This window comes from Lissotriton helveticus, chromosome 10, assembly GCF_964261635.1.
Source record: "Lissotriton helveticus chromosome 10, aLisHel1.1, whole genome shotgun sequence".
NCBI classification, from domain to species: domain Eukaryota; kingdom Metazoa; phylum Chordata; class Amphibia; order Caudata; family Salamandridae; genus Lissotriton; species Lissotriton helveticus.
The window spans coordinates 150,217,093-150,244,327 of NC_136071.1; the positions used below are offsets into that span (position 1 = coordinate 150,217,093).

Genomic DNA, 27,235 nt, shown 5'->3' on the forward strand with positions numbered 1-27,235 from the left:
GAACGACCATCTTCGCAATGGCGATTCGGCCCACTAAAGACAGAGGGAGTTTTGATACGCTCTTACAGCCAATCCATCGCCCTGCCAAAATTGTCCTGCCATGACTCTGATATATCCCTGCTAATATATATTCCCAAGTATTTGACTGGTCCCAATGCCCTCTGGAGTGAGGACTCTGTGGGAAACTGAACTGTGGCTTCAGTCAGTGGGAAAAGTATTGACTTATTCCAGTTAATCTGGACAAGGGAGAGTCCTCCGAAGCGGATGAGCTCGTGAATTAGGGGGGATAGGTTCTGCTCAGGATGAATCACAAAGTGTGATATCATCTGCATTGAGGGACACAGTTAAGCTGCCTGTAGTAAATCCTAACCCTCGATTGGCGTGGTGCTGTCAGATGTGTGCAGCGAGGGGTTCCATCGCAATTGCAAAGAGTAATGGCGAGAGCGGGCATCCCTGCTGTGTGCCCCTGCTGACCGGGAAAGGGTCTGATCTTTGTCCATTTAACTGTATTCGGGCGGTGGGCATTGTATATAGGAGGCGCATTTGTGCAAGGAAAATAGAACCAAGACCCATTCGCGTCAAAAGGGGAAACAGGAATCCCCACTCCAGGGTATCGGACGCTTTGGATGAGTCGCGCAGAGCCGCCAGCGCTGTTGTATATGGGTGTAGATAGTGCATTACTGGCAACATGGTCCAGAGGTTGTGCGCCGTGGAGCGAGTCAGTATAAATCTGGACTGATCCGGCCTGATCATTACTGGTAGCAGTAGTTGTAGTCTATTCGCAAATACTTTCGTGAAAATCTTATTATCGATATTAATAAGCATTAGGGGCCTGCAAGAATCACACTGTTCAGCAGACTTATCTTGCTTGAGAAGGGTGAAGATTACATCCTCTCGCATTGAGGGAGGCAGTGAGCCCACCTCCAACGCATCTTGATACACTTCCAACAGCCGGGGGATTAACAGGTCTGAATATTCTTTATAAAATGGGTGGTCAGCCCATCCAGGCTAGGGGCCTTGTCTAGAGCGAGGCCAGCAATGGCCTGCCGCACCTCATCAGCAGTGATGGGAGAATCCAGAAAGTCACAATGTGAGTTTGGAAGCCATACTAGTTCGATGGAGACAAAATACGCCTGCAATTCAGAAGCGAGAACTACTCAGGAAGTAAAGTAAAAGTAGGTAAATAATTCCACCATGATGCGCATGAGGACGGGAGTGTAAAAGCCTTGCTGGCCCTCTTAATCAATCAAACTTGCAATGTACGAGGATGCCCAAGGTTACTGGAGTAGTCTAGGTAATGTCTTGTCCGGATGGTTACCCCTAGCTGTATCTGCGTGCTTGCGTTTCCCTGCCCTGAAATTTGACCTCCCTAGCCGCCTCCCTCTTGGTATTCTGTGAGTTTACTACGGATGTCAGCCAGTGCCTGGGGATCGTTGGATTGATGGAATTGGATCTAGAGTGCTGAAATGTCAGACTCTAGCTTTGAGAGCACACCTCGGGTGGCTTGGAGCACCCCATGTTGCTTGGTTATGCACTCCCCCCCCCTAATGACCACCCTGAAGGCATCCCAAAGAGTGGCGGGGGATTGCACCGACCCAGCGTTAAATGCAAAGTAGTCTTCGATTGCAGAGTGCAACTCTTCACAAAAGACTTGGTCTCCAAGTGCGTTTGGGGGAAGACGCCAGGAGAATGAGAGTGTTGGGTGCGTGCGATGAAGTGTCAGCAGGACCGGCACATGATCTGAAAGGGTATGGGGAAGGTGGGAAACCTGGGGGTTCCATGGAAGCATGGTTTTGGACATCAGCCAATAGTCGATTCTTGCCCATGTTTTACGCTGTAGGGAGAAGCAGGTGCCTTCACACATGTCGGGGTGTGTATCTCACCATGTATCTACGAGGAGGTTGTCTGTAATAATTGTTGCCAGTGTGGATGCCGCTTATGGATGAGGACGTCTGGTGCACCCTGCCTGATCCGTGTCTCCAGTCAATGGGACATTGAAGTCTCCATACCAGAGCACTGTTTGCAGAGTGGTGTTTTATTCCCTGCCAGACGGTAGTGAATAAAAAGACAGGTCATCAATATTGCGTCAGTACACAGTGATGGGTTGATAGTGGAGTTTGCCTGTGAGGACGAGATATCGCCCTTCGGTATCGTATATGCAGTGGTCTGTGGTGCAAGCCAAATCTTTACGTATTAAAATGCACACCCCTCTTGCGTAGTTGGAGTAGGAGGAAGCTTACGTGAGCCCCCAGCCCCGAGTGAGGAGGGAGGGTAGAGTTGGCTCGAGAGGTGCGTTTCCAGAAGAAGGCAAATGTCTATGGCGTGTCCGTTTAAATAAGCGTGTACAAGGTGCATCTTCCTGGCATCATTAAGCCCCCGTACGTTCCAGGATATAAGTTTGATTGTGTCTTTCTTAGCCATGCCCAGTTGAAGGGGTTTTCATGGTGTGCGTGCATCCGTCCCGTGTCAGAGTGGTACCTTGAATCTCTGATATGATGAGAAGAACAAGTGTTGATGTGCCAACAGTTTTTATGCAAACAAAAAATGTAAAAGAACAATTCCCCAACAATCCCCTCCTTCCCAAGCATCCCCCCCCCCCACTCAAACCTCCCCAATTAGGTTGAGGTGTTCCCTCCCATGAACATAACTTCTGGGAATCATCCCCGGGGGAGTGGAGACGCCATGGGGTCTACCCACCTTAGGGCCGGGAGGCTGAGCAGAGGTATGTGGACGAAAGACCACCCATCCCCACCCAGCCTCAAGAGTTCTTTTAACCACATCGATGCTATGCATTTTCCCGCTGTGTGCTGGAAGCAACAAAAACACATGTTACATGACGAGCTGGGCTCGTCATCAGCGTAGCAGGAGGCTACCTCATGACGAGCCCAGCTCGTCATGAGTGTGGAAGGGGTTAACAGTACACTTAGCTGTGGCAGCCGTTTTCATAGGGTCCAGCGATATTGACTGAGACGGCGGCTGTCCGCCTCAGGTTGCGATGCGGTTGTCTCCTGTGTCCGTGTTGGTTACAATTAGTCGTTGTCACTCAGCCTTGCATCAGCCGCGGAGGAACCGGCGCGGGATTCAGAGGAGTGGTCCTTTTGAGTTTGCTGCTTAGCGAACTTGAGAGCCAGTTTTGAATCCGTGAAGTGGGTTGTCTTGCCGTTGAGGGTGATTCTGAGCTTGGCTGGGTAGAGCATGGCCAATTTAATATTATTTTGCAAAAGCTACTTCGCCGGCAGGAATTCACGGGGAGCAGCCTGCACGGCCAGGGTGAAGCCTGGGAAGAAGGATATGAAATCGTGTTTGTATTGAGTGTGTCCCTGCTCCCTCGCTGGACGCAGCACAGTGTCGCTGTCTTTATACTTTAGGAGTCACGCCACAATAGGCCTCGAGCTCCCGGTGGAGGTCGCGGTCCCAACGATCTGTGGGCTTGCTCGACAATGAAGACAGGAGATAAATCTGAGCCAAAAAGGTCCCTCAGCATAGTCTCAACGAAGTATTCCATCCTAGAGATGGCTGTGGATTCCGGGATGCAGGTTACATGGAGATTGTTTCACTTGAGCGGCCTTCAAGATCTTCGTTTTTTGTTTTATAAGGTCTAACACTTTGTCCATTTTCAACAAGTGTGCCGCTGTGGCCATTTGATTATCCTTAGTTTTGGAGACCCTGGCTTCGATGTGATCAAAACTGATGTCATGCTTGTCCACTATTTTTCACTCTGTCCAGGCGGGCGGAGAGCATGTCAGGTTTGGCGTCTATATTACGCAGGCTTGATTGAACGTCCAGCAATATGGTCTGGAGATCTTGCTCCTTCATGGTCTGCATGCGTGCGCTGCACATTTTTTCAAAGGAGAGCTTTGATTGTCTACCCTCTGCTTTCCCCATGTTCGTGAGGTTGTGTGTTCCGCGGTTGCCTGTCTGAAGAGGCTTAGGTTGGGGTGCCTTGTCTCCCAGCGCAGATGCCGCTAGGGCCCCCCAGCTCCTCCAGCACTCGGTCCTCCCCGCAGAGCGCATGTTGGCTGTGATGGGGATGAGGTCAATCTCCCCCGGTGTTGCAGAAAGAGCACAGTCTCTAGCTTGGGTAGCCCGCTGCCGTGGGCCGGAGCACACTGCTAACTAGGCCTGGTGGTTGCGTGGGTTACAGGACTACTTGGGTGTGCTGCACTGTTTGCGGGCAGTAAGTGCTGAGGATTGAGAGCATGGGCCGCACCAGCGCGGAGACCGGCCCAGGTGTTGTGCAGCACCTGGCGCGTGCCAGCAAGGATCCGGAGTGAGCCGATTTCCTAGGGGCCAAGCAGAGTCATGGACCACTGGACCGGGCACGCCGCCGCAAATGCATGTAAGTCTGGGACCTTTGTGCGTCGCGGTGACCCGATCCCCCTCAACTGGCGTTGGTAGGCCACACACTACAACGCCGACCGCAGCGAGGAGGGCTTCATCGTGTTTTGTAACGGCCGATCCGGCCAGCAGGCAGGATCTCCAGCAGTCGGCAGGCAGGGTCCAGCCTCCGCCCGCGTTTCAGGTGGGCTGGTTGAGATGTAGGGCCCGCAGCCGATAGTTGAGGCTTCGGGCCTGGGCCGCGTGCACAGGCCGCATCTCACTCCAGCCGCTAGCCCCCCGCAGCCCTGCGGGCGCAGTTTGGTCACAGAATCATTAGCGTCTCGCCATTGCCACTAATGTCTGTGGGTCGTTGTGGGTCAATTGCAGGGATGGATGGCCCACAAAGCAGCTGGTACTAGACGGCTGATTTGCTCAGCCAGCGGAGCCTGCGTAAACAGCAGCCATTTTGCACCTCGGCAAAGCCACGCCCCCTTTAGGAGAGCGGACTTCATCTCCCCAGTGGAAAAAGAACCCAAAGCTGGCGATATTGGAATTGGGTAGAGGCCAATGAGCCTGGGGCGATCCTGCCTGTGCCGTGTTGCGGCCGGGAGCGGGCCCACTTGTGAACAAGATACTGAGTGCCATCCGGCCTCCCTGGTCTTGAGGCTACATGGAATGAGGGGCAGAAGTTGGACATCTCTCCTCGACGGCTCACACCCCCCTCTAGAGACGGTAGAGACTTACCTACTTGTGGGAGAGTGCAGCCTGGGAGACTGGCGGTCCGAGGTACCTACTGCAGGGCCTCCCCAGGGACTGTCTGTGCTGGGGGCCAAACCAGATGCTCCCCTTCCATGCAGGGAGTGACTCTTACTTTTCAAGCAGCCGATTAGCCTGGGTCCACTTCGTCTGCAAGATTCGCCAAAGTCAGGTGTCCCCCACTCAACACTGACCCTCAGAACTCTTGGTCAATGACCCATAGAAATACAATGCCCTCTGCTCCCTCGGGGTGGGCTCATAGCTCAACACCCAGTGGACTGGCTGCTCAGACTGGCCTCTGCAGGGCGTCCTGGGGAGGCCACCTGTACAGAGAAGGGCTAGAAAAGCCTTACCATAATACCAGGAGTTATGGTGACAGGCCGCTCAAAAAAGGAACACAATCCCAAGGCGATGCTTACCAGGCCATCCAGGGGCCCCTCTGGTTTGCCTCCAAGCATCTCCATCCAACCCAGATCCCGGTCTATGTCCCTCAGAGGCAATCTGCAAGTGATCAAATGGGACCAATCCCATGATATAAAAGAGATACCAAGAGATCTGGATTCCCTTGGAGACGACTTATCAACTTTGGAGGAGCAGGGAAACAGTCAGGTGGAGGATATGAAGACCCTTCAGCAAGAGATCATTCGCCAGAGGGCTAGATTCTCTTTGGCTATGTTATGAATTTTGTTTGCTATATTTTGGTGGCACTTCGGGAGATTGAAATTAAAATAGACCATGCCCACTGCGTTGGCATGCCACAATTAGTAAAGACCCCCCTGGTGGACATTTAGGTTTGTAATCATGATTTCCATGTGAAAGAAGAAATAGGACAGAAGGCCACAGTGAGAAAACCCACCACCTTCAGAGACCAAACCCAGACGCTCTAGAAGGATCTAGTGGCGATCACCTTACAGAAAAGGCAGGAGTTCTGACCTGTCACATAGCACCTGCTAAACATGGGGGTGGCCTATTCGTGGGTGCACCCTTTTCGCATCACTTTTCGTCTGGATGGGAAACTCTTCCAACTACGATCTCTGCAGGACAGGTCATATCCTAAGAATGGACTCCACTACAGATGGACTAGGATAAAAAACCTCCCTGCCCGATGAATAGCCGGGCTTGTTGGCATAGACGTGGGACGGGGAGAGAGGCTACCCCCCCAGTCCCGCAGCGATAGCCGAAGGTCAACAAGCAGCACTCCAGTAGATCCCCACAGTGGTGGCCAAGACTGATGACTCTTCAGACAACTCGTCACATAACTAGTTTATTCATATTTCTGCAGGCCAGGTGGTGGGTGGGGGGAGCGGGGAGTGATGGCCACAACTTGGACCCCTCATTTTTGGATTTCTGGAACTGACCTAGTTACTCATCTTCACAGCAGACGCAGCACGATACATACTTGCACCTACAGGAACACAGAGGCCCGACATCAGACGCTATGTTTGCTACTGGGCAATGCTCACTAAATCGCTTAAGCTTATAGCTATATCCAATGCCAGTCACAACCCTTAGGATACTTACTCTCAATATGAAGGGTCTTACCCACCCTGTAATACCCAAGGCAGTTGTGTAATACTTTGACGGGCAGATATATGTTTGCTTAAGGAGACGCCTTCTTTCAAAAAATTATCAGAGACTTAGATCCGTGCCTTTCCCCACCAATTTTTCTCCTCCGCTTCCACCCAGACAGCGGGAGTGGCCACCCTGGTGACACATTCCTTTAAAGTGACAATAGGATCCAAGAGGGTAGAACTGAAAGGCATACTTCTCACCTACCATCTCACGCACCATGATCAATCCTATCGGGTGGGCTCCACCTATGCCCGAAAAAGGGACAAGAAGCCTTAATACACATAACACTGACAGAGCCAATGTCCACAACAGAGAGAAGGGTCCTGATAGGAGGAAATCTCAATTTAGTCCTTGACAATGACTTAGATAGGTTGACACAGAGGCACGGCCAATCAGCGGCTCTGTCAAATGGCGGGCATGAGTGGCTGGAGGGGTTAGGACTTCAGGATTTATGGAGAGCATTCCATTACAACACACACAAATATTCCTACTCCTACACACACAAAACCTACACTAGATTCGATTACCTACTTGGTACAAAAGATATATACAAAATCACCACTGTAACAGATACTTCTAAGTGGTCTGAAAGCACAGCAGGGAGTAACACTCTCAATAGCACTTCCTCTGATGTAGCGTCCCACTTGAACCTAGCGATTGAGAGAAACAATGCTGTAGCACCCCGAAGTTGTAACAAAGGACCAACGAGTCATAACAAATTATCTTACACTTAATGACACTCCTGAGGTCTATATTGCTACGCAATGCGAAGTCCTCAAAACAGTCATTAGAGGAGAATTAATCGCGATCCCAGCAGCAGATAATAAGCTGAATCGGACCTTTCGAAACAAGTGAAAGAAGCAAAAGTGCAGCTCATACCGACCAATCTCTTAAACTTAGACCTCAAGTTATTAACAAGCATTTTAGCCAATAGACTTAGCCCTCACATGCCTTCTATCAGACCCGGACCAGACGGGATTCATCCCCCAGAGACAAACGAGCAACACCACCAAACACATTTCACACATAAAAGATAAAGTAATGCGTTCTCCAGGAGAGCTTATGCTTTTGGCGATTGACGCAGAAAAAGCCTTCAACAGAGTCCACTGGCCTTTTCTGGAATAGGTTCAGGCTCACTTCGCGTTGGGCTAAGGTTTTAGGACACATGCACTGAATTACTAACACCTCCCCACAGCGGCGGAGTGAATGTCCATGTTTCCACCCCCATCCCTAAAGACAGAGGCATGCGGCAGGGGTGCCTGCTGTCACCCCTGTTATGTGCTCTATACATGGAGTTCCTAGCTCAAATAGTTTGTGATAATCCTCAGAGCACCGCTATCTTTTGGGGGGGGCAGGGGCAACACACCATAAGCCTTTACGCGGACAATGTGCTGGTGACCCCGGACATACCTGCCACTGCTCTACCAGCTATTCTAACTGAACTAGGACCTTTGACCTGGCCTCAGGATTTCTTTTTAACGTGGAGAAGTCCCAGTCATTCAATCTCTCACTGTCCCCACATCGGTGAGCCAGCTCGCAGCAAAATACTCTATCCAGTGGGCGAAGGCAGCAGTTCCATACCTGGGGATCCTGCTGGCATCCACCCTCCAATCAACCTCCTCTCTTAACTATCAGTCTCTACAAAGACAGAACAGAAGCAACTTAGCACACTGGAAACACCATTAGATCTCTTGGCTGGGGAGCATAGTAACTATCAAGATAACCATCTTTCCTAATATCATATATCTCTTTCAAACGCTTCCACTGGCCCCGCCGAAGGGAATGATCACCACATTACAAACAGAATTACTCCAATTCATCTGGCTTGGGAAGAAGCTGCACATGAAGAGGGAGTTTAGATACCTTCCACCCCAAGCTGGAGAATTGGGTATCTCGAACCTCAGCTTATACTGCCAGGCGGCCCAGCCACGTTACCTGGTGGAATGGAACTAGGCCGAATCCAAAAACCACTGGTTGGTCTACGACAGGGCGGTGGCAGGCTCTTCGCTGCAGAGAATCCCCTTTTTAAAGAAAATGCATCAACCTAAAAATCTATATCTGTCCCCTATCACACAAGCCACCATAGAGGTGTGGGACCAGAGGAGCGTCAAATGCCGTATGACTTCCTGTTCCTCTCCCCAAACACTGCTGCTCGACAATCCGTATTACTCCCCAGGGCTGGGCCCCGAACATTTGTGATGTGACGACAATCAAGTTGTCACTCAATGGGACATATGATTGACAAAGAGGGAGTGATCCCTTTCAATCAGCTACACATAGACTTTGCTCTCCCAAAACCGAACCCCTACATTATCCGCAGCTCCGCCACTGGCTTTCACATCAAGGTAATAGAACCGGCATTCAGAAGCATCTCACCCCTTACAAGAGATGGCTGATCACCAAATCTTCCCACAGGTGGCTCATTTCCGAGCTATATGCGCTTTTAAACCAGCGCAACAGGCACATGTACAAGGCCAGTCAAAATCGATGGGAAAAAGAACTTGGAAGGCAGCTGAACGATAAAGAATGGGGAGAAATATACTACAGGGCCAGACACACTGCCTGTAACGCAGCACTCCCTGAAATATTCAGTAAATTGGCTACATATTGGTACTTCACCCCAGTTCACTTACAGAGAGCAAACGCAGAAAGAAGCGCAGACTGTTGGAGAGGTTGTGGGTCCAAAGGACCTTGGCACATCTACTTAGGGATTGCCCTTGACTCCAATCAAATTTGACACATGTAATTGATGATATTGACTCGCACCTTAACACACAACTGCCTAGATTCCCCTCCTACACACTACTGGGCTTACCTAATCCCCTTCCGAAACCAATAAAATCTAGGTGGGGAGACAAATAGATTAGCCCTAGGGCAGCCAGCAAGGACATTCTTACACATTGGGGCTCGGCACATGTACCCACTCACCTAGGATGGCTTCACCCCTTGTGGAGTATACTTGGCATGGAAAAAATCATGCTCGCACCAGCCACAGCGCATCCTTTAGAGAACTATGGCGTACTGGTCTTCTTTTGCAGGACTTTCAGGAATTAACGTGCCTTAAGTATCTTCGCATACTGGGCTTGTCGGAGATCGACCCTAATACTCGACCAGCTCACGAGCCAAAATGAAATGTATGATGTCGTTGTCGTCTCATGCTCCTTGAACAAAGCTGTACAAGGGGTGGGCAGGGGAAGGGAAATTGGGTTGGGAAAAGTCGTTTAAGATAACTAGATTCCAAAAATTGCAGGACTTCATGTTGACCTCCGAGACATTACTCGATGCTCCTGTACTATGTCATTTGGCATAGTACAGGAATAAAGAGGTTTGAACCATAAAAAGCTGGGAGCGAGGTGGGCGGGGGAAGGAAGAACACAAGCAATGCATTTGTACCTCCCAGAGGATCGCCTAGCAAACAAGCCACCCACAGGTGAGGAAAAACCTATTCCCAAATGGAGAATCAAAAGACTTAACCAAAAATATTATTCTTGGCCTACCACGAATGGACAGCCCTTCCCTTCACCTCCTCAAAGAGCTTGACAGATCAACTGACAATTTCACAAAATCATATCCGCTCTCCGAGTAAACAGCAGTTATCCTCCACCCTACCTTATTCCCGATTAAGATGTGCTACACCAGCCTCCCAAGTTTGCAGATTTCATGGCTTATGTGGACGATTCATTGCAGAGTTAATCAAGCAGTTAAAGCCTTCAAAGTCTCGGCTAGGCATCTGCAATTAGACCACCATCAACCCAGGTCTTCCTGCAGCTCATAACAGACGTTTCCCGGTGCCTCACTGCCACATGGCTTAAGATTACAACCATGCCATTACCCACTCCACTCAAACCACTGCTCTATTTCTGGCCTTCAATCATTATCTTAACTCATTAGAATGTCAATCACATGTTCAATCAAATGTCAATCACAGAAGGACTTCTATCTGTAAATTAGGGAGAAGCCATAATCTCGATCCAACTCAATGTCTTTGTGCCATTCAACATAGTTGGCAAAAACACTCTACTTGGATGATTCAAGAATTTCAGTAAATCAGAGGAACTATTTAGGTTCAAGTAGTTTCCCACTGAATGCACCCATCAGATGAACTTGACTTCCATATCAGAATCATAGGGACTGAAAACTATTCAATCTGCAGTGTTAATTTCATATGCAAAATATGTGGTAAATGCTTCAACATTCCACAAAATGCAGCGCTCTTATCTGTGAATTGTTGCAGCCACTCATATGTGGTTCAAAACCAGGTGATCACATTGGTCTTTCACGTCACACAAAAAAGTGTTGAAATATATACTGTTATACCATTGTCACACCCTGCTGTGGTGCCACGCCAAAATGCTCTGCTTCTTGCAGCGGTCTTCTCCTAAATGGATTACTTTCTTAATACCTTTGAAGGTCTTCTGGCACACTCTTAGAAAAAACTCCAGAAAATGAAGAATTATGAGGACTCCCTTATTCAGATGTAAAATATTCAGGGCACATCATTCCTGCTCCAAAATCACCCCTCTGGATAGGAGCTATGAAATGGGTCACGTTCAAAGCGATGTATCTTGTACATAACATTGCATGGCCCAGAAGCAGTCTATAGAAGCTGGAGCTTCAGTGCCACCAGACCAGGCACTAATGGTTGGCTGCTCAGAATAGGTTTCCCTCAACACTCTACTCTACACATGTTTTGAGGCTCAGATTCTTTCCTTACACAACTCCCTCTCCCTTCCTCTGCAGGTTGGGTAACCTTCAGAAAGTACTAGAAAGGCTTGAAAACTCTCCTCTTATGGATTGCCGGAATGTAAGTTCCACTTCTTTTAGCTTGTTTATACCTTCCCACCCTTGGTGATCACAATTCTGGGAACTGGAGCTCGGAAGCATTAAAAATACATAGGAAGTGTTATACAAATAGTGCAAAAAAGCTTATTTGGGCGTGGCCAAGATGGCGAGCGGGTAGGACGCGCGTTGCTTCGTCTCCCCGCCCGTCGATGCCAGATTCGACCCCAGAGTAGAGATGAATTCCCCCAAGAGTTGCAAAAGTGTCCCCGAGCCGAATCGACGCTTTGAAATTGCGAATTTGAGGCTAGGGCCTGAATCGCAAGCTCGATCGGAGCTGGGCGACGGAGCGAGAATGGAGGCCAAGATGGCGGCCAGACCCTGTGCGTTACCGGAGCTCAGCAGATAGTTCTGCCGGTGGGCACAGAGGGCGGCATTAAACGCAACCCAGGAGACATCGCAAGGGAGCAACTACCTCACAGACTGCTGGCGGGGCCCGAGAGAGGCTCCTGAAGCAGTCGGATGAGCACGGGGTCCGCAACGCTGCCTTATGAGAGAAGTCCCGAGAGCGACGAGGTACTGTGGCCTGAAGTCCTTATAGGCGGGGCTGGTTGGTGGCGTGCGGCCGGGAGTACCGGCCAGAGAAGATCAGCTGGCGCTCAGGTGCTGTGGTTGCGTCCAGCCTGAAAAACCTATACAGAATTTAACAACCTCTACAGCATTACTCTGCAGGACGGAGGAGATTGTGATGGGCGGAGGGACGCTGAAAACCGCAGAGGTCCGCAGCTCGACAAAGGTAGCGTTAAGCGGCACCCAGCACCAAGCAGGGGATCCAGTGCGCGGCCTTCTCAATTCGCTAGCAGACCCCGCGAGGAATGACTAAAGCAGCAGATTGTGCATAGGGCCGAGGGGGCTGCAGCAAGTAAAGGGCCTGGAGAGAAGTGTGAAGTTGCAGCACATCTGAAGGCGGGACGGATCAGCGCTGTGCAGGGAGGAGTTTCGGCCAGAGCGCTCCAGGGTAGTAGCAGCACCCAACCAGTCACCGACCCCTCCACAATATCTCACAGAGGAGGCGACTACAGGCGCGGAGGGGCCCGAATCATGCACAGAGGCCAACCCTCCTGTTACCAGTAGCGGCAAGCAACACCTATAACCAAGCAGGGAGCCCTGCACACCTATAGATGGGACTGCCATATCCATCGACTGGCGCCCCTTCTCGGAATTCACTGCCCCCTGCCAGCCTCTTACAGCGACTGGGAAGCGCGTCACAACTTCAAGCGACCCCGGGACCACATTAAGGCGCAGTCTCCCCAGTTTGAGGCACAGACCCGAGTGGTGGAAGCGAGGGCGACGTCAGCAGCACAATCCAGCTGGCGCCTTGGGCATGAGTGGCTCTATGGACGGGCTGATTGGCGCTCCAGAATAGAGGCAGCCACCAGCCTGAACACAACCCTTCACACTGCCCCAACATGAGGTAGCGCTACCAGGCACAGAGGGAACCTGAATATCGATGGAAGCCTTCTACCTTACCACTAAGGGCGGCAAGCAGCACCCAGACCTAAGCAAGGGGCCTTGCATTCAGACACATGGAGTCCCGGCCATATCTAGCGTCTGGCGGCCCTGGTTGTGTTTACACTGCCAGTTGACAACTTGCTACAGCGATTGGGAGTCGAGTGATCACCTTGAGCGACCACCGGTATCATCCTAAAGTACGCTCTCCCCCAGACCGCAACATAGCCTCCGATCTGATTGGCGCCAAGCCTCGCTCCGACTGGCCTACAGTGATCCACCGACCCAAGAGAAGTCATGTCCACGCAAACGGGAAAGAAGGAGCACACGGTAAAAGATGTTAGTCAAAACCTCAAAGACCAGTGCTGGTCATGGTGATGAGGACGCCCCCATAACCAAATCTTTCCTAGAGACATTATTTAATACACTTCGCAAAGTCATTCACACACTGAAAAGCGAAGTTGCAGGGAAGGTGCGCGAACTCCGGAGGGAGGTAGATACCCTTGGTGTCAGGGTGGCAGCTATTAAGGATCAAGAGCGGGCCAAGGAGGAGGAAATTACGCAACTACAGCAAGAGGTGATCCGTTTGAAGGACCAGCATCTCGACCTGCAAGCCCATGCAGAGGACCTCGAGAACCGCTCTCGGCGGAACAACATTAGAGTACGTGGGGTACCATTGGACGCAGAAGGGACTGACATCACCAATTATTTGCAGGGCATCTTCCATGACATTCTGGCAGCCCCTTCGGAGATGGAGATCTGCATTGATAGAGCTCATAGGGTGGGCTTGTGTCGACGGTCCAATGCACCGCTACTGGACATATTGGCCTTCCTCCTGGATTATCTGCTGAAAGAGCCCATTATCAGGGAAGCAAGACTGAAACACCTAGTTCAATATCAAGGCCTGCACCTCACCCTGTACCAAGACTTAGCAGCTAGCAGCCAGCAGAAAAGAAGAGAATTTAAGAATGTCACAGCACACTTGCGAGAGAACGCAAGAGTGGCATACGCCTGGGGCACCCCTTTCGTATAATATTTAAGTGGAATGGCAGAGTGCACCAAATGCATTCCTTCTCCGAAGCATGCAAACTTTTGGGTCTACCGCACTAGAGCCCAGCGGCAGAGAGCTCATCCAGCCAACATCAGTCCCCAGCACGTTGGCAGACGGTGGGGAGTAAACGCTTAGTGTGAGCCACCCGAGGGCCCGACCCAGAGGCGTTAGCGCAGGAGCGCAGAGCGGTGCTTGAGCAGTTACCAAAGACAAGTCCCCCCAAGAAGAATCATGAGAGAACTCAGGGGGATCTTGCACATTCTTGAGATGTGGGGGATGGGGGAAATCGAGTGTCTTGCTCCATCGCCCACGCCACAGGATGCCCTGGACTGATTTAACTCACCTCGGGCACACGGCTCAGTTCAGTGTGCACGGGACTATATAGGGGGGGGGGGGACTGTTCTTGCAGTTGGGGAGGAGGGAGGGGAACTAGTGTGCTCATAAGGGGACTATCTACTCAGACAATTGCGATTTCAGGAAACATCATCACATAGGAGGGTGCCGGGGAACATTCCATGCTCACCTTCCCCAATCATGCAAGATTCAGAATAACCATCCTCACACTTAACGTTAAGGGTCTCAATAGCCCAAACAAGAGAAGCTCCATGTTGTCCTACCTGGAGAACTCAGGTGTGGATATCTGTCTGCTGCAGGAAACTAACCTGCTAGCACGAGACAGGCATAGAATGAAATCCAGGGCATTCCCCTATCAATATTTTTCCTCTGCGCAAGATAAAGCAGGGGTAGCAATTTTAGTGTCACGGAAATTCAGAGGGACGGTGGGAGACAAGATAACGGAAATAAGAGGGCGGTTATTGGCACACCGTTTCTGGATTAAAGGCCTGGCTCTAACAATAGGGACTGTATACGCACCAAACACAGGCCAGGAGACATTCCTTAGAACTGCCCTATGAACAGTCTTAGAGTCGCAGGATCACTTCATCCTGGTGGGAGGCGACCTGAACTTAGTTATGGAAATGGCCGTAGACAGATCTAGCAGTCGACATTCTCAAGCGGAGGAGGTCTCTGTGGAGGGCAAGCGATGGTTGGAGGAAAGGGGACTAGTAGATTTGTGGAGAGTGGCTCACCCTCAGGCCTCCCAATTCTCCTACTAAGAACATGCACACCATACTTGTGCTAGAATAGACTACCTCCTTAGCTCAACAGAGGTTCAGGCCACAATCAAAGTTATATATATCAGCGGCGGCCCTGTCAGATCATGATGCAGTGGTAGTAACCTTGGGGGTCCCCGGCATAGCTCGGCCAGCGGGAAGTTGGAGGTTGCGGAAGGGGATGCTCCATAAATCAGAGGTGAAGGAGCAAATCCTCAAGCGCATTACAGATTACTTAGAGATCAATGGGGGGCACTTAAAGCAGTTGTGAGGGGCAAATTGATCTCTATATCAGCAGCAGACAATAGGGAGCACAAAATCAAACGGGAGAAACTTACAGCTCAAGTGTTGGAGCTGGAGAAAGTCCATAGCCAAAGAGATTACAAGTCCTGAGGGTGTCAAGCTCAATGATATGAAAATAGCCCAGACTGAGATTTTTATGCCGCTCTATACGCTGGAGACTCATCGTCCATCCCACACATCGATACTTATCTCCGAGGCGCACACACAACAGCTCTTAACCACCATAACGGAGAGACACTCGATAGACCCATTTGTACAGAGGAAGTGGTGGGAGCTATCTCCCGCTTAAGCCCATGAAATCTCCAGGACCGGACAGATTCTTGGCTGGGTTCTATAAGATGTTCTGTCCAGCAATAGCTCCACTACTTACCAGGCTCTTTAATTCTTTCACTGGCCCAAGCACAATCCCTCAAGAGATGTTATCAGCTTCAATAGTAGTGCTACCCAAATGGGCAAGGATGCCTCCAAGCGCGGCTCTTACCGGCCAATATCGGTACTTAACGTCGATATAAAACTATTTACAGGTATTCTAGCGACACGTCTGGGCCCCCTCATACCGGGCATAATCGATCCGGACCAATCTGGCTTTATACAGTCCCGGCAGAGTAGTGATAATACTGAGCGCATATTTCACCTTATAGACAAAGTTCACCGTACTAAGAAGGACGCCTTTCTCCGGTCAGTGGACGCTGAAAAATCGTTCAACTGGGTGGATTGGCGTTTTCTAGATAAAACTCTAGCACGCTTTGGTTTTGGGGACAGGTTTAGAGCGTGGGTCTTGAGCTGCTATACTAATACCATGGCTACGGTTAGGGTGAATGGGGTAACTTGTACGCCGTTTGAGATACAACGGGGGACCCGACAGGGTTGCCCACTGTCGCCTCTCCTCTTCACCCTCTATATTGAACCGTTGGCTCAGAGGATCAGGGATAATTCGGAGATAGTGGGCATCCCTTTTGGAGGAGAACAACATACTGTTAGTTTATATGCTGATGACATTATTGCTTCCCTAGAGTCACCAGCCCGATCGGTCCCTACTTTCTTGAAAGAATTGGAGGAATATGGCCAACTCCCTGGCCTGTGTGTTAATATGGGGGAAGTCCTCGATCCTTAGGTTTCAGGAAGATGGTCAAGCACTCCCCCCCAGTTGGAACAACTTACACTGGTATACCAACATATTCTTCTATCCCCTATTTGGGTATAGAGCTAGCAGCGTCTGTGTCCCAGACACTACACCTTAATTATTCTAAATTCCTCCAGCAAACTACAAAAGACCTGAATGACTGGAAACACAATTCACTTTCCCTGCTGGGCAGGGTTGCAGCAGTCAAGATGTCTCCCCTGCCCAGAGCGCTGTACCTTTTCCAGACAAATCCGATCTGGCCACCCCAGGAACCCTGCATGCACTGCAGCGAGCCATTAACCACTTCATATGGGGAGGGAGAGACCCCGGATACGCAAGGACTTGAGCTATACGAGACCGGATGACAGGGGATTGGGTATTCCCAACGTTGTAAAATACTTCCGTGCGGCACAGCTGCGGTACCTTGTCAGATGGAAACGTCCCGAATCCAAAAAATGTTGGCTTTTCCAGGATAGGGCGCTAGCTCAACAGGATCTATGGAGGATCCCCTCTCTTAAACAGATGCACAACCACCCAACCTCCGGGGCTCCCCCATCACAAAGACTATACTAAGGGCAAGGGACGGAGTGGCAGTAAAACGAGGTCTGACAACATTTCACCCTCCCATGACACCCCTCTTTGACAATAAGGAGTTTTCCTCAGGCATGGATACAAGGGCATTTTCATCCTGGAGGGCATCCGGTGTTGGTCAGCAGGCCATTTCTTCGATCTTGAGGGCATCATCTACTTTTAAGACCTCAAAGCGGACTACGGGCTCCCAGAAATACTGCGCTTCCGCTACTTCCAGCTCGGACACGAGCTCCTCCACACCGACATTCACTCTGTAGTAGCCAGGAAATTAACTAAATTCGAGAAGCGGTTATACACCAAAAATACAGATAAAACAATGATTTCAGAAATGTATACTATGCTTAGAGTTGGGGCCCCCCACAGTGTCCACTGCAGGTCAGCGGAGATAGGAGAGAGAACTAGGGAGAGAACTGACGAGTAAAGAATCGGTAGACATCTATTACCGCGCGAATCATATAGTGCGTAACATAGCTAGCATGGAGTCAGGAGTTGAGGTGGCCATTTACTGGGATCTGGCCCGGCCTGTTTGCACAGGGGGAATCCAACACGAAGCCCGCTGTGCTGGCACGGATGCGGTGAAGCTGGCACTCTGGTACATATATTGGCTGTAGAGAGTTACAGAATTACTGGAAGGATGTTTTGGATGATATTGACCGCCAATTCGATACGGAGATACCGCGCTTTCCTGTTTATGTGATTCTGGGGATAGCTCTAGGAGCCGCCCCTCAGAACATCCTATCACACTGGGGCTCACCAACGGGACCAACACGATTGGGGTGGCTACACAAACTATGGTATACTATAGGAATGTAACGCATACAGGCCTCCTTATCCAACGCTATGGCCAGCTTCACGGATGCCTGGCAGCCACTGCTTTCTCTTCTGGCAATGGAGATGAACGAGATCACATGTCCTAAATATCTCCGCCTTCTCCGTCTCACAAGCTTGGCCTCCACAACACAACAAACGGAAGATGACCCATGATTTTCCCCTTTACAAGATGCATCCTAGTACAACACAATAGCACACCAGTTCAGGGGAGGTTTTTTTTCCTTTTGTTTAATAAAAAAGGCATTATACCACCAGTTCTAAACAATGGATTGCCTCAAAGGCGGCCACTCTGGCAGCATAAGAGGGGCCTTGTTGCAGCCATGTTACTAAAAGATCATTGCTTGCAGGACAGGACTTATCTAGGATCCGAAGTGAAAGTGTCTTACTTATATCTTTATTGAATATTGTTTGTACAGTTGTGATGCAAATGACAAAAACACAGTTAAATCTATAAAAAGCTTATTTTTGGATTGAAGTCAGTATTAGCATTGTACTCTTATGAAATCCTTCAAGAAAGGTTGATTCACTGTCACAAATATGGATATACACTATATGGTAGCACAGACTGTACCACAGAATCTACTGATTAATGCTGTGTAGGTATTTGACCATTTATTGGTACGGTCTTCATTACATTCAGAGTTCAAAGGTTTACGCTATGTTTAATGGAGACATAAGTAATAACTGAATCATAGAGATGTGTGGGAATAATGCTCTCACCCCATAAAAAAACACGTCGATGCGAGCCACTGACTGAGGGGTGGTGACAGCAAAGCAATTAGTGCTTGTGACCGCATCCGATGGCAGATTTCCTGGGAGGATTCACATTTATCAGTCCCACTGAGGTCTCACCCAGCTGCTTATGATAGAGATCCACATTCACTAATTTAAGGGTAAGAGTATTCCACTTGCTGTGAGGATCGGATATGGATGGTAGGTTCGCCCCGGTGTAATAAAATATTGGGCAAGCTTCCCTAGAATATTGCTGAGAACTGATATGGACTATGACATGATAGAATGAAAGACTAGGACTACCACAAGATCTGCTGAACACTAAAATGAAATGTTGTCTACCCCAGGTTAATGTCAGAGGAGAGTTTGAGGAAGAGGGTTTACAAAACAGATTTTAAACAGTAGGAGTTTACATCCGCTGAAGATGATGGGGATGATAGTTGTCCAGTATCTTTTAAGATACTTCAATTGAAGACCCAATTATCTGAAACGCAAGTAACACTGACAAGATGTGAAATTTAACAATTTCAAACTAAGACCAAGATGGACTAATTGCAAGGAACCCCTACAACGTGTGAAGTTTGAAAAGCTATACATGAAAATATGCTTAACCAGAGAGCCTGGAAATTGTTAATTCACTAGACATACACAATGAAGAATTTGCGTTTAGCGAGACTGACCGAAGATTGATCACCAGAAAACGGGGTTTAACCCTTTTCAAACAGTCGTTATCTGGATAAATGTTTAAAAAAAGAAAAAACACCAATAGCACAGAATAGGTTCTTTCTTGAGCAGAAACGTACATGTCACACTGAAGCTCCAGACACTAGAGGGTGTAACAAATGACTCCCATTTCCACACTTCAGAAGTTAGTATATCAAAAGAGAAAACCACACATAATTGTCTCCAAAAGAATAATATTACTCAGATTTGTATTAAAATTTATAGGGGCTTTGTGTAAACGGGCAGCAGGAACTGTGAACTCACTGTGTGAAGATAAAATTGAAACCAGCAAAAGGAGGGAAATTACATTATGAACGAAATTGCACAATTCCAGGTCATGTACCATCCTAAATGTGGTAGGGGGAAAGCATGGCTGTTGCTACCTCTTTAGACTGTAGACTAGTAAAATACAAGCCTCATTAAGACACCCCACCTGAGCGCTATGCTGAAACTGCAGCTGCAGGGAGCCATGGCCGGGACTGGAAGAGAACAGGCTAACCGAGCTGACTTCAGACCTCTGAGACAGGAAGTTATTGAAAGAACGCAAGGTGGAGAAGACTGTGGTGTTATCATCGATATCCTCCATAGTGGTGCGCGCTCTCCCAGGTGGTCTGGCCTGAAACAGGAAAAGGTAAAAGTTTATTTTATGTTAGAACTTCAGATTAAATGCAACAAGAGATCTAGCTACACTTCATGCATTGTTCCAGATCAGAGTACCCATCACAATTTCAGCAACTTTCTAGACGAGACACTGTCACACACACACGCCAGTGTTTTTACACTGATCACCAAGTATACACCTGAATGGAGAACACCACTTGAGGTGAAAGAGCTTTGCTGCAAGTTAGAATTAAGTTTACCAGTCTACTCCAGTTCACCAAGGACACAATAGTATGGTCCTGGACTTCTCTTCTTATATTTTTTCTTAAATTTAATATGGTCAACTGAATTGAACAAATACTACAACTGACAGGCCTCATCAAATCTACTCGCCCACTTGCTTTGGTGAGTCCGATTTTATTAGAGCAAGCTATATTTAGGGCCTACTCACCCCTTCTGGCGAACTGACAAACAGGTCTTCTGTTCACTCACAAAGTGAAGTTGCATTAAAGACGCTTTTAAATCTTGTTTTTATCTTGTCAAATGTATTCTGTGTTCAGAGGTAGCAATCAAAAGTCAGTTTACATCTACAATTACTTTTCTTTCTCTGACTGTAAAGTTCAAGAATTTTATGAAGTGAACTGTCTGGCAAACGTGCTGTACAAAAAGTGTGAAATGAAAGGCTGTGATATTTTATTCTAACATATTTAAATAGCTAAGAAGTGAACTGTAGAAACATTTCAAAACAAATTTCAGTAGTTATGAAGGCCCATGTTTTGTAATTCTGTGGATGTAAAAAAAAGATATATATATATACATACATATACATATACATATATACACTTTCTTTACCCTCAATAGGATGAAAACAAATCAGAACACTTTACTTGGTGATGTGCAAATGATAAATGTTTGCTGAAACCTAATTCCCATAGATTGTGTATACACTGCATAGTTTAATAAGTAAAACTGCATGTTTGGTCATTTCAATGGAAAATGTTCTATCTGTAAATGACGGTGCACTACCACCTCATGTTTTAGTAATATACCTATTATAAGTGATTTTTTTAAAAATATAAACTGAGAAACATTCCTGCCCCTGTCCTGGTGACAATGCTATTAGTGAATTAAGAGGCAAGTCAGGGTCATAGGTACCCCTATATGTGTGTTAGATTCTTATTATGCATGGAGCAAAGGTTTAGTCTATTAAATCAAATGATATCGTTTTTTTTAGAACAGCTGGAATGTTGAACACACATATTAGAAGATGCACTCATATGTGATAAAGAAGAAGGTGGCTCTGCAAAATAAATTTTTGTCTAGGATGACATAATGAGACCAGTTATTGGGTCAATGCATTAGATTGTCAAAAGTAAATAGGATTACAGCACCTTGTCCTTGATGACACGGGCTCATCTGGCAACTTTAGATCTAAGCACCACCAACACTTGCTTGTATAAAGTCAGCAGTTTCCAACATTGTGCATTAGCATGCAAATATAGTGCCACTGTGGAACAGAACGGCTAATCTAGAACAACTGTAAAATAACTTCATTGCTTTCGGTTTAACAAAGCTTATGAAAGAGTTGTTTTATTGAAAGCAATGGACAGTGAGCCAGCCATGTTTTAATATTTTAGGGCAAAGCAATATTTCCTTGCTTTAAAGGACATGTTACAAAGAAGGATTTGCAACCAAGTAACAAGTTCAGACTGAAGAAGTGTGGCTCTGGCTTTTGTCGTTCAATTAATAGGGAGTTTGAAAGCAACAATTCATGGCAACTAGATTGCTACAAATCTGTAGTTACATTATAACCCATCTGTAACGCCTGCACCACCATAGAACACCGTATGAAGCTACCATTGATGTATGTGACAAAATACCTGGTCACAGATCGATTCCTGCAACAAAAAGTATTTAATACCCAAGATGGTTAGTTGAAATAAATCAAGTTGTAAATAACCCTCCTACAAACCAATTCCGAAACAGATCAAGTTATAGAGTACAAAGTGTTCTATTGAAGCATGCATTTTATTTTACTCATTGTACACCCGATGAAACAAGATCAAATGCACGGTTGGTCATGTTATATCACCAGTTATTTGATGACTTTCACAATTTTCCTTGCAAGCATACTTCTTTGAAGCTGTGATTTGCTTACCCAGGTCAAAAGAAGTGCTGTCTATGCGAAAAGAAATAAACAAAGTGAAATGCCAATGCTGCCACTCAATTCCACAATTTAAAGAAGAAACAAGAATCAAACAGGTCCTCCTCAACTGCCTTTTCCGTTAGAATTAATCAGTTTTATTTATACAAATTTAGAGCGAATACATTCAGTAGGACATTATACAAAACTTTGTCATCACCAAATCCGGACAATTACAATAACCCCCACGCGGACATACTCATCTTTCCAAATCTTTTTAATGCTCCTCTTTCAAAACCTCACAACTGCAATCCCTCATCTCATTCATACTCTTAATACATACTTAATATTCATACTCAACTAGTTGCCACACTCATCCACGTCATTTCTAGGCCAATCATCAGATTCTATTTTTCATGATTTTTTGGATTGTTGTAAATAAATGTGATGGTCTTATTTACAATTTGGTATTGTTAGTGTTTTTCAAGAATAGATTGTTTGTCTTTCAAAAAGGATTTTGTTGACGTTTCCCAGGGTGGGATGAGTGTGAATACGATAGTATGTGAGGATGAGTGTGGCAACTAGTTGACTATGAATATTAAGTAGAGTATGAATGAGATGAGAGATTGCAGTGGTGAGGTTTTGAAAGAGGAGCATATAAAAGATTTGGAAAGAGGAGTATGTTCGTGTGGGGGTTATTGTAATTGTCCGGATTTGGTGATGACAAGAAAGTTTTGTATAATGTTCTACTGAATGTATTAGCTCTAAATTTGTATAAATAAAACTCATTAATTCTAACGGAAAAGGCGGTTGAGAAGGACCGGTTTGATTCTTGTTTCTTCTTTAAATTGTGGAATTGAGTGGCAGCATTGGCATTTCACTTTGTTTATTTCTACGTTGGCGCGGCCTTGCTGCGTGTTAGCCAAACCATGTATTGGTAATTCAGTCTATGCGAAAAGGACTCTGTTGGTATCCTTCTCATACCCATAAATTCTAATTGAGCTTGTGCTTAAACAGCAAAAAATGCTGTGCATACAAATTATGGACGAAATACTGAACAAATCAAACATTCCCCCCAGTAAAGAAATCTGGGTTGAATCCATCTTTCTTTTGTTCACCATGACACCCCAGTTTGGACATAGCCATATTCAAATCAGTCTTGACCCTGTGCCTCATGATTTCAACCCTAACTGCCAAGCCAGGTCCTCCCTGGACCAGAAACAAGCAACCTGGGATCGGTTTCAGGCATCACCCCTCAGAAGAAGGCTAGCTGGAATCCAGGGGCACAGTGAGCCCGGGACCCATGTCTGGGCACACCTGGCGCACTTAGGACGAGAAAGCAAAAGACACACAGATGATGGACCGAATGCAGAGCAAATCAAACATTAACCTCCAGTCAAGAGATCTGGGTTAAATCTATCGTTCTTTTGCTCACCATGTCACATCCCAGTTTAGACCCAGCCATATGCAAATCAGTCTTGACCCTGTGCCTCATGGGAAAAGTACAGCCCAACTGCCAAGCCAGGTCCTCCTGGACCATGACCAAGCATCCTCAGATCGGTTTGGGTCTGGACAGTTCCCATGAGGAGCAGGGTCAAGATTGATTTGCAAATGGCTGGGACGGAACTGGAGCGGTGTAGTGAGCAAAAAAAAAAAACAATTGATTCAACCCAGATTTCTTGACGGGGGCGAGTGGTTGACAAGTTTCAGCACTCCATTCATCATTTCTTTGTGTTTGCTTTGATTAAGCAGCAGGGGCAAGGTCCCACGAGAAGGAGAGAAATGCATACAAATAGGGATCAGGAGGCATTTATGTCAGCACAAGTAGAACATTAGTACTATCAACTTGTTTTTTTATATAGCACTTCATTAATCAGCAACAAAAGAAAACTTTAATGCATGTCACAGTATGACTAGGTCAACACTCGTTCACTCTACCTGCCAGTATCTATTGTAAAGTATGTTTTGTGATCAATAAAGCACTCCACTTGGGAAAGCCTAAATACTGGACTTTTAAACGTAACGTGTCAGATTGGAAATCCAAGCCCTACAATGAAAGCACAGCCAGCTAAGTTTCTAGCATAATTATCGATTTTGCTCAATGTGTACAAGACCTGAAGGCATGAGATTGTTTCACATAGTATAGAGACAGAAATCAAAGAAAAGAGAAATACATTTCACCTGGGCAGGGTATAAAGATGAACATATTATGGGCCTAACATCAGATATGAAGTACCGCCTTAACATACCAGAGGAAATAAAATGAAACATTTTCCTTTTAAAAATTATTAAGTGTATCTAAACACAGAATGAACTTCTGAACATAGAAGAGTGTTGACAGAGTCTACAGTACGTGTCATAAGCAGTGGGAGACGTATTTTCAAATTGTATTGAATGGTGTCAGTATGGAGGTTGGATGCTTTTCCTTACCAGCATTACTGCTATTGTTGGAAGTGTTGCTGATAAAGCAGAATGTTATGCTAAATCTTTTAAGATTCTAATAAAGTTAAAGTTGGAATTGCCTCTCTTTGCACTTTTTTCCTTTTAAATCTTTAAATGAGCCTACACAGGATTTGGAGGCCTATGTTGGCACATTTTTCAGCAAGGAAAAGCAAACATTGCAGCCTAAAAACCTAGAATTTGCAGTACTTTTACTATAAGCAGAAAATGTGCCTGTTACAAAAGTACAGCTTGGACTGTTACAGATAGGAACTTTGGTTGAATAGGAGTCACCAACCAACAGATACTTTACTTCCTTATTTACACAATACTCCTCTAAATCCTTCTGTACTCATTCATTGGCATGCAGAGAATACCGAAGAATAAAGGGATGTCAGATAAATAGGAGAATGCATTGGAACAAATGAAAAATATATAGCTGAATAATTGTAAAGTTAAAATGAATAAGTACTTAATGTGCTGAAATGAGTTTTAGAACATTCAATTAGGAATGCATATCTCCTCATTTACAGTGGAGGATGGGTAGGACTGGACACAAACCAACAAGCGGAAGGTCTATGCAACACTGCTGAAGACTCAGCCAGGTCACCTACTGGAGTGTCTAGCAGCACCACGCCCCGTAATAGGAAGATATCCTACTTCACAACAGCTATGGGGCCCCAGAAGTGACCATCACAAGTTTTGATAGGACTAGCACTGGAGAAACAGGAAAAAAGGGATGCACTTCAAGCCCAGTGCAGTCCATGAGAGGACCCACGAAGAACGTGGCAGCGGGATAGTGGGGCCCTAGAGATAAGGGGATGTGAAGATAGGGGACAGAGAAGGCATGGGAAGGTGGGGTAGAAGTGTCAGGGTAACGAGGAGAGCTGGGGAAGATGTAACAATTGGATACTGGAAAATGGGGAGACCAGGGTAGCCCCTTCTCTCGTCTGATGCTCACACTCCGTTTATTGGAACAGCAGCAGCACCAACAGGAGTAGGATAGGTCCCAATTTTTTTCTTCATTTTAACATTTTTTGCATATGCTTTTGCAAAAATTGTAGGATTTTTACAAAGTGAAGATTTTAAAAATATTGCAAAATGGCAATTTCCAGGGGATAATGGGCTTGTTACGTTTTTCTGCAGTTTTCCCCACACATACTGCTTATCAGCTAAGGGATATGTATCTTTCACCCGCCCCTGCTTTTCGTAAATCGCACAATTACCACAAAATCAGCTGATGTGCACGATGCCTGCAATTTTAAGCCTGGGGCCTCCAAAAGATAGTCTCCTGAAGTTTATCTCCGGAGTTGTTTTAAGTGCAGACTGCCTACTCGCTTTGCATGTATTATGACAGGGCATAACAAAGGCAGCAGTGCAAGCTTCCTTCATACCACAAACCAGATACAGGATTAGCAGCAGTAATGGCAAGCCTTCCTACTTTGACATAGACTTTAGCTAACCTTTGTAGCAGGACTACCTTTGCTTACACTTCAGTAGAACATGCTTCCTGCCAAAAGTTCCACCTATCATTCCAAACTTGGGCTAGAGTTAAAAGCAGCAAAGACCCTCAACCCTCTCTAAGGTAAATATGTATTTCTAGGATTTAAAAGAAAAAAAGTATGATTTTTTTTTTATTATGTAGGTACTGCTGCAAGTCTTTGTGAGTGACATAATAGGCAAACATAAATGAAACCTGTGTAATAATTACTTTGCTTGAATTGTCTTTTGAAAGGTACTTGGACTAGACTGGCAAATGAGTATCAATCCACCAGCATAGATTACATTAAGAGGCATTGTGGAATCATTCGTGGGACAAGGGTCAAAAACTAAATGTGGGGCTCCTTCCTTCTTTTGATCCCTAGAACTAAAGAAAACAGCAAATAGAGAAAGAATGATTGACTATAGAGATATACACTGAGTTGATTGATGGATTTGTGACTACTCTTTTTTGCTCATAGTGTGAAATACTTTTTTTTTTTTACAATTGTCTTTTTTAGATGCTTTGATTGATTTTATCATTGTGTCCTGAAGAAGGTGGAGTAAATCGAAAACAAACCACTGAAACACTGCGTCAACATGTTTTTGTGATTCATGATTTGATAATCTGTAATTTGTGTGCGATATAAACGTTGATATTTTTATAAATAGACTGCTCGGTTAAACAGGTGAATAGGTATAATTATACTGAATAAATTAGGCTCATTGATAGTATTCCAATACTACAGTGATAAATATGGTCATATAGCACGGATATTGTGTCAAAAACCCGTTTTAATCAGCCACAATTAGATAATACTTTGTGTTTATCATCAGTTTTAAATATTGTTTATGATACACTGATGAAATATTACTCTATGAAAAATTTTGAAATGCCATGTTTTCTAGAGATTTTAACTTTACAGATATGTAGGAACTGTCTTTTAATTGTGTTTTTACAAATAAAGGGAGACATTTTTGCATTAAATCAATACTCCGTGTATAGAAAGTGATGTGTGCGCGAGGGGTATGGATGATTTCCCATAATAAGGTGAATTTAGTGGTTGATATATAAAGACTGTTTTTGCAAAAGAGATCATTTTGTTGGTGTTCGAAGGAGTTGAAGGCCCATAAGAAGTCTGGCTCCCATTAAGTGCAGCAGCAACTTACGA

At 46.4% G+C, this 27,235-nt stretch overlaps 1 protein-coding gene across 2 annotated transcripts in view; it reads right to left on the reverse strand.

Annotated features, from left to right (window-relative positions):
* MAD1L1 (mitotic arrest deficient 1 like 1) overlaps positions 1-27,235 on the reverse strand; it is a 2,576,418-nt gene that overhangs the window by 2,536,720 nt on the left and 12,463 nt on the right. For both annotated transcript variants that reach the window (XM_078664968.1, XM_078664969.1), the window contains exon 2: positions 19,836-20,018. In XM_078664968.1, the coding sequence (XP_078521094.1) occupies positions 19,836-19,988 (153 nt within the window). In that variant the 5' untranslated portion in view covers positions 19,989-20,018. The remainder of the gene's footprint in view (positions 1-19,835; positions 20,019-27,235) is intronic.